The 11,133-nt window shown below is 32.1% G+C and overlaps 1 protein-coding gene and 1 long non-coding RNA gene across 9 annotated transcripts in view; one reads left to right on the forward strand and one right to left on the reverse strand.

Annotated features, from left to right (window-relative positions):
- Window positions 1-2,287, reverse strand: part of LOC125059679 (neuronal acetylcholine receptor subunit alpha-7) — an 81,659-nt gene extending 79,372 nt beyond the window's left edge. For all 8 annotated transcript variants that reach the window (XM_047664212.1, XM_047664211.1, XM_047664209.1 and 5 more), the window contains exon 1: window positions 2,152-2,287. In XM_047664212.1, the coding sequence (XP_047520168.1) occupies window positions 2,152-2,197 (46 nt within the window). In that variant the 5' untranslated portion in view covers window positions 2,198-2,287. The remainder of the gene's footprint in view (window positions 1-2,151) is intronic.
- A 657-nt stretch (window positions 2,288-2,944) lies between these two features.
- LOC125059730 lies at window positions 2,945-10,926 on the forward strand. Its single transcript, XR_007118721.1, has 5 exons — window positions 2,945-3,465; window positions 6,536-6,769; window positions 7,706-7,882; window positions 9,540-9,700; window positions 10,749-10,926. It is a non-coding gene; the product is annotated as an uncharacterized LOC125059730 (long non-coding RNA).
- The last annotated feature ends 207 nt before the right edge of the window (window positions 10,927-11,133 follow it).

Raw genomic sequence — 11,133 nt, forward strand, 5'->3', positions numbered from 1 at the left:
ATATTATTCGAATACTATTACAAACTAACAAGAACATCAGTAAATTTACATAACCTGTTACATGATATTGTATATTGATTAAGTACTACTATTTGATCAAGCATTTGAACTCGATATTGACGTCAACACAATCTGCAAGCTGATGTATCATCATGTAGTTCCCTTAGTCTTAGTCTTAGTCTAGGTTTTGATATACCATTCAAATGCATCATAAAATTATGTATACAGCTCATGAGCCTTATCAAGATACCATTACTGTTGTTACTGTAATCATTTATATTACAATTTAAATTTAACAAGAAAATAAATAATAATAAAACCTTGGCTAATTGTTAGAAGTCGGAAGCCGCAAACCTTCTTGAAGTGCTAAGAAAAAGCGACTTTGATTGAGAACCTCCGATTAAGAAGTTAAGCTCTCATTAAATATTAACTTAATTAAGCTAATTTCAACTTAAGGTACTGAAGCAAACTTTTTCTTTTAATTTATTTCCGAAAGCACTTAAGAAAGATCTTTTAACTAATGCATAATGAAAGAATATGTTCAGAACTTTGTGGTATTTTAAAAGCATTGGATATTCTGTACCGTCGAAATGTTGCGTATCTCTCACGGCTATACACAGCATGCTTTTGTATAGAAAAGCATAAGATTCAAAGACTAACGTGATTAGTGGGTAATTATAGTTTCCATTTTGTCTATTTAAGGTTTGAGAAACATGACCACTCAAAATTGTTATAAAGATTTAGCTTTTTGTATTAATTCTATTTTATTGATTAAAATTAATAAGAGAGATGAACCCTTGCAAATTAAATAGTCTATTTAATCTTCGTACGTAGATAGTTGTTTGTAATAGTTTAGTTACTGATTATATATGAAAATATATTATATCTTTGATTCTAATTTTTTTCTATGTAAAAGGACTAATTTATATTTTTATCGATTATATATTACATTGATCGTCGCCTGCGGTCCTGAAACTTAAATTAACCCTTTAACCTAGTTATAGTATAAAATGTGTAAATAAAATAAGTACCTGTGCTCTAGAACCAATATACACATTATGGAATTACATGAAATATGGGACCAATCCATCAACTTTGAGTAGCAATACTAAGTACCGTGACAGCCTTCGTGAATGATTGATTTTACCTCACGCCTTAGGAAAACTATTACAATGATAAAGAACATGATGCTCTTTATATCTAAATGTTTTCAGAAATATACCTTTTCTGTAGTACGTTTGATTCTATGTGCTACGAAAATCGTAGAGGGCGGCATGCTACGAAACTCGAAGTTAAATTTTACAGTAGAAGAAATCAGTCACTATCGATCGATCTTTGTATAATTTAGAATACTTTTAAGATATAAAAGTGGTAATGTATATAATATCATATTCAACGTTAATTAATACATCCTAAATAAGATTTTTATTGACTAACCTTTTTAAGTTAAAGGTCTATTGAAATAGATATTTAATGCAGGGTGCATATTAAATATCTATAATTTGAGATAAAATGAGTATCATTTCTTAATAATTCTCTTGAATAACACCTGCTGCGTGTAGAAAAATATAACAGTAACAAGTAGATAGAGACACTTTAGTCTAAGAGGAAAATTATCGCAAACAATAGAGCAATCTACGGACAAAGGCAAGTAAAGGGCATTAGAGTAACGACACAATCTCCCGAGCCCGTCACGCTCCAGTCGGCCCAATATCGGGCCCAGTAGACCTCACCGTACCACAGAGTATCCTGGGGGAAGGGACACACTCACAACACCTCATCGATTGATAAACAAACGCGGGCGCGGCGAACGCCTGTTGCGCGGAAATGCCCCGATCTTATAATGACAATCTCAAAATGACGGCTTATCAGGATAATAGATCAGTGAATTCACTGATTAATAGATATACACAGAATTATCAATAAATATATCGAGAGTGTTTTGTTAAAATCAAACAATATTTTAAACCACGCACTTAACTATAAATTTTATCATACTTTGAACGCATAGTGAAATACACAAAAAACGTTTTTATTATTTACAAATATTCCTACGCGTCGTAAAGTAAATATAAGTTAATAGATATAGTTTAAAATAGCGTATTTTTAATATTCCTTGTCATTTTGAGTCATTATAAGGGCATAACTCACCGGGTAAAAGGGCGAGAAGCGCCAAGGCCACCAGAATGGGGGCCATGGCGAGCGCGCGGGCATACCACACCCGCGCCCGCTGCGCTAGCACGGCGCGCTCATGCGGCCAATTGACTAACACGGCCGGCCCGTGCGGCGCTCGGCGCGGGACTAACCCCGCCACGGCCCGGGATCTTCGGGTAACGGGGTTGCCATAACGAAATTTATAGTACCCTAAATCTGACAGAAAATTCACATTCGTCTTTATTATAAGGATCATAATACTGTTCATAATAAAAAATATAATTACAATAGTATCCTTTTTAATTAGATCATCAGATAAGTGAAATATTTTTCATTATAACAATTATATGACATATAAATTCAGATACTTTATTACTTTGATATGCTTTAAGTTATACGTCCAAAGATAATTCTTTACAACTAGTCATGTTAGAGTCAACGAATTATGCTACGCCGTAGCAAATTCATGCTACGCAGCATATTGTTATATACATACTACATATACCAATATTAACTAACTTTTTCATAGTCTGCTAAGGTAAAAGTAGCAAGGCGCCCGTAATAACTCTTGGATAGTTATGTATCTGTCCTTACTATACTTGATGATTTTATATATTCCCTTAGTATTAAGTATACGAAAATGTTTCAATAAGAGAAAATATAGTTCTTATTATAAAAACACAAAGGACCCTAAAATCTGGCAAATTTACAATAATCAGGAGGCTTCAACATCAACCCTCAAACTTCCCGCGTCTCTCCCCGCTCAGTTCTGCGCAGCCTTCAGGTGCGCGAAACCTGAGCCCTGCCCCTTGAAAAATCCTGAGATCTCTATAATCAAAAACTCGTTATAATGTTGCTAAAAGGTGCAAGTAGGGCAGCCTTGGCAAGGTCGCCCGGGAGAGGGAGTGCAATATTAATCACGACCCATCTCATCCAACCGCGGATATCTAGTTCATCAACGACTTCAATTTAATTAGTTTAATGCCTTAAGAATGTCTGAGTTATACCCTTCTTGTACGCCGTATTTGCATTCATAAATATAATAAAAAAAACATCACCAAATATTCGCATATAATAAGCATAATAGGCTTTATTGAAGAAAGTGACTTCTTGAGTACAGTTGCAATTATTATCAAATTATATGTAACGATAAAATATCTACGTAATCAGTTTAAAGAATATTTGTAAAATTGTTTTCATCATCACGTAATTGGAAATATATATGAAAACTCATTACGCTCAAAAGTAGCGCTTTGACGCCGATAATTTTTACAAAGTGACGTTTTTGCGAAATTCTCTTGAAACTAATTGGTAAGTGAAAATCTAATTACAGGACATTACTCCCTGACAGCAGGATCGCTACGTAATTATGAGGAATTATTTACACACTCGAAATGTAAGGAACATAAATTTGTTCCACAAAAAACAATAGAGGATTCAGTAGTTGTAGAACAGATAAATTGTGATTTCTATAACATTTCTGTGACGCTCTCTTTCTTTTATTTTTTATTCCTGATTATTTAAAGCCAAAGTTGAGCCTTTTATATCTATCGTTCCAAAACAAATTAGAAAACTAAATAATAATAATAATTTATTTTTTTGCAAGAATATGGTAGGTACAAAATGTTTAGGTGATACAATCATAAATCGTTCGCATATTCTGCCACACACGATGGCGCGCAAATTTGTCTTAAAGTATTTCACATTATTATTCAAAGTCAATTCTTATATTATCTAGTCTATTATATTAAATACATTACATCATTAGCTTTATATCAATTACGGTGTCAAATCATATAATAGTAACTTAAGTTCAAGAGTTATTTGACATTTTGCGACAGATATTGTATTGCGGTATGTCTGATTCTGTTAAATCACGTTTGCCTACCAGCTTAAAACAATATTGTTTCTGCAATAATCAAACCCGAGGCGTCCGTAGTAGTAGTCACCCATCGTTATGTTATATGTGATACCTTCTATGTTAGTCAGTCTTTATGACTAATAACGTGAATTTATTGAACCAATGGCGCTACAACCTTTTAAGGTCTGAGCCTCTGATTTCTATATCTGTTTCTTGATTATTTTTTTGACTAATAGACAAGTACGTGATTACCCAATTTCAAGTCAATTACGTGTTATGTACCTTCGACTTTTTGACAAGGCATGCCGGTTTCCTCACGATGTTTTCCTTCATGGGCTAAGCGAGTTAAATACGCGCATAGATAGAAAGTCCATTGGTGCACAGCTGGGTATCGAATCTTTAGGATTAGAGTCGCATGCTCAATCCACTAGGGCAATAATGCCCTCAGCGTATTTATTACATTATTTAAATAACGTCTTTAGTCCTTAATGCATTTGTAGCGACCACGCACGCCATCATTGTCGATAACCACGTTTATTTATATCTGTTAATGAAGTTTTAGTTAAATGGTGTTAACTGATGTTGAGGTTTTAACCAATAAATATGCATTTTTAAAACACTTATCATTAATAAATATTAGAAAGAGATCAATCCTAATCGACTCATGTATTAAAAATATATTAAACTAAACTAAACATAACGATTTAGCAACAATTGAGTAAAATCGATTTGGTTATACTTGAGCAAAACTTCCAAAATCAACGTTCAGTGACGCAATAGGTAATAAAATATAGTTATAGTTCTGTTTACGTTACAAACGACATACGATATATGAGGTCATTATCGAATTTCAATTTCCGAAACATCTCAAACCTTGAAAGTGACATCGAGAAAATTTGATACCTACAGCAGAACGGCATCTTTCGCATTTTTACAAATAGATTTATCTTAACAGTAACATTGATATTTTTGTTGTGGAAAAAGCCAACGGCGTTTAATATTGTACAATCATACAGTCGCCTCCTGAAGAGCCTAATCTCAAGCTATCGGGAAGGACAAGACAAAAAAAGGGATACTAGTCCAATTAAATATTCATGTTTTTACATGTTCAGTAACTTATTTAGAACGTTTATCTTTATAACTTAGAAAATAATATAAATGTTCATATAAATATTCCAATTATGAAAAATGAAATTAAAAATGAATAAATTTGAACCGCTCAAACGCCAACATTTTGCGTGGGCTTTGACACGTCCCGTATTTGTTTACTATAGGCATATCAGTTATTCCTTACATACTTTTTACTGGTATACAGAACAAGGAAGTAGACCAGTCTTACAAGTCTAACGTACCGAAGAATACATCAATAATGTGTTTTTTTTCCTTAAAAAAAAACGACAAAATTTGTTTAATTTTTTTATGTCTAAAGAAATTTATGGTTTATATTCCATCTTATTTATGTATCTAATATTTCCAAAAAGTTTAACACGTTAAGTGAATTTAATTATATTATGCATACATAATTATTATATGCGATAGAGTTTTGGAACAATTTTTAGATTTATCTCCCTAATTTGGAATGTTTATAGGTTTGATAGATAACTAACTTATTAAAATATCCAACAGCTTGAATGCGATTATAAAAATATTAGGAAAAAAATATTTGAAAAAAATATATATATATTACATTGTATCCTTCGGTTTCTTTAAGTCGATCAAAAGCGTACTATTGTATCTATGTCATTAGTTAATATTAAGTTACGGTGACTGATCACAATTTCTGAAACCAGGTTGCAATATAACCAAATATTACGGCTACTTTGAACAAAAGTGTTATATTAATTAAAATTACATACAAACGTTATAATAGAGGAACAGACTTCTCATGTTTCGATCAAGGGTATTTTTTGCTGCCTTACAACACTATATATTAGAGTTTGCTCTTAATACTATTTGAGTCATAAATTTTATTCGGGTCAAATCAAAATGCACAGTTTACAAGACAAAGTGGCTATAGTGACTGGAGGAGCTTGTGGCATTGGTGCAAGTGTTGTTAAGGAATTTGTAAAGGAAGGAGCTAAAGTAAGAGAAAACAAATCTTTGACATGTGTCAGGCACAGAAGGCCGATCACTTGCTTCTAAAAGGGATCAATGGATGCCAAGACCCGGGTTTTAGCGCCACTAGATTATTATCATTTATTTAAATAAATATATTTAGTACCCCAACGTCTGTACATTTGTTATATAATAAATAAGAGAAAATAAACAAGTTTACCATGGGAAAAAATTGCATTTATTGCTTAAAAAATTTACTTATTAAGTAAAATACCGAGCAGTGCATTAGTGGTTAGATGCGATTCTCAAATCAGTTCGTGTTAATGATCTGTGAATAGATCAAAAATCTATATTATGTGTAATTAACTCGTATATAGTTTACCTCTAAACAAAAAAAAAAAACTAATCATGTTCAAAAACTCGATTCAATACTAAATTAGTTGAAAATAATAGTTTTATTTTCAGGTCACGATTCTAGACATCAACGAGCAATCCGGTAAACAAATCAAAGATGATTTGTCAGTCAAATATGGAGAACGAGTCCAATTTTTGCTCTGTGACGTCACTGATGAGAAGCAGCTCATTAACGCTTTCGATGAAGTTACCGCGCGTTGGGGTAGTTTAGATCTCGTAGTAAACAACGCTGGGATTGCTGATGAGTCATTCCCTATGTATAAGAAACAAATCGCTTTAAATTTTGTAAGTAATTTCCCTTTTTTTATATATACATCAATTTAATGACGTGATTCAACGGTTTAAGATAAAACTTAAATTAAGTTAGACTAAATTTAATGTAAAATTGATAATGAGTAGTGTAAGCTGCAGTTGAATGGCTTCAGATTGCTACTATCATCACTGAGCCCGTAGGTTGATCCACGGCTGTCCATCAATGGACTTCATATGTGGGCATTTTATTGTAATGTAGAGGGAGGGTAAAACTTTCTGAGTTTCTTGCCCGTTCTTCTCAGAACAAGGCCTCCTGGTAGTTTTGCGAACGGATGATTCTTTCTCTTTCGCGAATTTTGTAAACGTTTTTGACATTCATAAGCATGCTCTAAGACGCATCTAAATTGAATAAACATATTTTGATTTGATTTGAATACTCGCTTGTACGGTGAAGGAAAACATCGAGAGGAAATCGGCATGCCTTAGGCAAAAATCGACGGCGTGTGTCAGGCACAGGTTGATCACCTACTTGTCTATCAGAAAATAACAAATCAAACAGAAATCTGAGGCCCAGACATGTAAGGTACTGATAAATTATCAATCTTTTATCTTAATATTCTATGAAATAAATTTATGTTATTTTACAGACCCGTTCCTAAAAATTCCTTTACTTAATACAAATACTTGAGAGTTATAAGTCAGTTGTATTATTTTAAAGAATATTTTTATGCTGAATAATTTCTAACCTTTAAAAGCAAGTAAAATTTTCAATTAAGTAAATTTCTTTCTACATTGGAATTTACTCCTTTCATATATTATAAAATAATAGCTTGTGAGTATTTTGGTTTTGATAATTAAAAAATCAAATGTAGTGTATATTATTTAATTTATGAAGATTGAAGGCTCATCAGGTTGAGACAAGACCATTATAATTGACATATTGGGTCTATTAATAATTTCGACGTACAGACTACTGTAATCACGTCGACGTTAAGGGCGATGGAGGTGATGCGTAAGGACAAAGAAGGAAAAGGGGGCACGATCATCAACGTATCATCAATATTGGGGCTGATGAGGGTCTCCCCGGGGCCTTTCGTGTACGGTGCCATCAAGAATGCTCTAGTACACTTCGGAAGTACTATTGGGGTAAGATAAATACCGCGTTCCTAACACAATTTCGTCTCGATAGGTAAATAGCAGAATTATTTCCAAAAACATAGTATCAAAATGGCTAACACTTTTAGTCTAAAAGCTCTCGAATATAATATCGAACAAATAGGTACAAAGGTAATTGTAACTAAATCTTATTATAAAGAAGGAAGTTTATTTAAATGATGCTTGGGAATTATTTCTTCACTTGATTTTTTCGATAGGTAAATAGCAGAATTATTTCCAAAAACATAGTATCAAAATGGCTAGCACTTTAGTCTAAAAGCTCTCGGATATAATATCGAACAAATAGGTACAAAGGTAATTGTAACTAAATCTTATTATAAAATTGAAGTTTATTTAAATTTTGCTTGGGAATTATTTCTTCACTTGATTTTTTTTTATTGAGAGTGAATAAGCCGAGTCATTTGGCTACTTAGAAAACGTTAAAAACTATCTCATCATCAACTATACGTCTACCAGGATCTGATGGCAAAAAGGGAAAAAAGAAATTGACGCTGGCAATACTGGGGAAATTGGAGTAAAACGTTTTGATACTTATTTTTCCTTATAGCGGCTGATTCTGTGTGTGATACATGCAAAATATATAAAAATTTATCTAATGATAATTTTTGAAAATGTGGCGAATGTGGGCTTTGAAATTTAGATGAAAACTCCAATGACTCTGTTCATGAGTTTATTAATTAATTAAGAACTTGAAAATGGTTCCAAATACTGCACATCCATAAAAAAAGACTTCAACGCAGTATTTATAATAAACCTTTCCTCCTGCATCTCAATTAACCGATCTTGTTTATGAACTGATTTTCAATTTTCATTACATGTTCACAAGATTTTCGCTATTCATCGATCCCTATTTGAGAGAAAGAAACAGTGAAAAACTCATTTATCTTGTTTCTGATCAATTCTAAATCAAAACTATCCAAGTTTATTTGTAGTATAAGAAACTCCTGAAATAAACCAAAGTTTAGTATAAGTACATAATATAATACACACGGAAAATCCCATAAACCAAAGTATCAAGACGTGTCATTCCTACTAACCAGTCAATGCTTGCACATGGCTCAATATCGATGATTGTGTATGTTCTGCATCTTGTTGATCAAGTATTCTTTGATAAACATTGAAAACAATATGTCTTGCTTGCGATCGAAGAGGTTTCTTCGACATTTTCATCACTTTTTAAAGGAAATTTGAAGCCAAACCAAAAACAATTCCTCGAAATTTCAGTTGACAGATGAAATTTTTCTTTTATTGCCATATGAAAATCGCTAATTTTTAAAAAATTTTTTTGCCATCAGATTCTGGTAGACCTATACATATTTTATTTCCCACAGCTTTATTAACCCCAAATTAAAAAACTCCAACAACGTTATTTTTATTCAGCCAGTGTCATTATTAGATGTTGAATGTTTTAGTTAAGATATTTGAGTATCGATTTAAATTTCGTTAGTGTATGTATGCTTGTCTACAAACTTCTCGGGAACCAAGATTCATATCGAGATGATCTTTAATATCGGTTCAATAGTGTTGAATCTAACTTTTTAAATCATTTTTATCTACTACCTTAACTTTTATTAAATATGTCCATGATTAGGTTACAACACTACTTATCCCTATTGTTGTGTTTCAGATGGATGAATATTATTCCCGGACAAATGTAAGAGTTATAACAATATGTTTCGGACTCACTCAGACCAGTATTATTCAGAATACAAAAAGTTTTGACGAACAAATCAATACGGACGCGGAAAAGATCTTACGAGATGTTTTAGTTCGAAGTCCGGGACAAACGTAGGTGACTAAATGATTGATTACAAATCCGAATATCAATTAAGAGCCATGTTAATATTTACTCAAGTTAGTTAATACTCCAACATCTGACGTAAAAGAAACACATATTTAGATGTAATAATCTCCAAAACTATTAAACAGATTTATTGTGAGGTTTTTAGCAAATCGACTAAGCTCGGTGCATCAATTATTTCTAGGAATCTAGTGACAGGTAAAAATATCTACAAAATAAAGTGTAGATATGTAGATGTATTTAATTATTTCCACATGTTTCAGTTTAACTGTTATAACTAATATGATATAAATTAAGTAATCAAGACCTGCACAAGTTTTACTTAAAAAAACAAATGATAAAAGTTATATCTAACTACATCCTAAAACTAGCCCCTCTAAACATATATATATATATACTAGCCGTTTCGCGCCCGCTTTGCTGGACGAATTAAAATAAATTTTATGTTTCATTATTTTATCTTTTTTCATATTTTTATTATTCTTCTTTTTAACTTCCCGCTAAGAAAATTGAAATATTTCGAAAATCGAGTTTTTAACAGATGTTGACGTTTAGAGGTTCTAGGAAGCCTCCCCGAATGTTTCCGCGGTGAAGTCCGTATGGATAAATTTTCATAAAAGTAAAACAGCAATAAAAAAATGAAGGAACGTTGGAATTTAATAAATAAATAGCCATAAACCATTTAGGAAAAATTTCGCATCGAATGGTGGTAGTTTCATGTCGATACGATCAGTGGTTTAGGCGTGATTGAGCCTCAAACGAAGACCATTTTCATTAGATATATATATAGATATATATATAAAGATATTATGTTGCACAAATTTAGGAATACCGACTCAATTTTTTGATAAATCGTGATAAAAATAACATCTGTATGATCTGGATAAACTCAATTTGATATGATTTTATGTAAATTTACTGAAATATATTTTATGTTGAAGAGGTTGCAAAAAATATTGCCATAATAGAAGGAGTCCAAGCAAGCAAATCTGAGGAAGATAGTTTATATATTTAATATAATTTCTCCATCAACAGAACAGAAATTGCCGCCAAAGGAGTCGCAGAGAGTTTCAAGAACGGTACAAGTGGAAGCACATGGCTAGTTAATAACGGCGTCATATCCGATATTACTTCAAGTGTAGTGAAAGCATACGATGTGATGAGTGAACACGTTTTTGCGCGGTGTTAAAGCATTTTTTTTATTACAGATTGATTATTATACCTGTTCTAATAAACATTAAATATTGTGTTTTATTTACGACAGTACCATTAATGTTAAAGTAAAACGATACTGCTACCTAAAATGCTATTTAAATACGTTTTAATCCGAGAAAAATATTTTCTAATGGAATTTGTGTCCATCATTAATAAGATAAATGTTTAGGTACATTTATATTATTATTTTGGCCAAAAGGTCTAG

The sequence above is a fragment of the Pieris napi genome, chromosome 20 (assembly GCF_905475465.1).
Source record: "Pieris napi chromosome 20, ilPieNapi1.2, whole genome shotgun sequence".
In the NCBI taxonomy this organism is placed as follows: Eukaryota; Metazoa; Arthropoda; class Insecta; order Lepidoptera; family Pieridae; genus Pieris; species Pieris napi.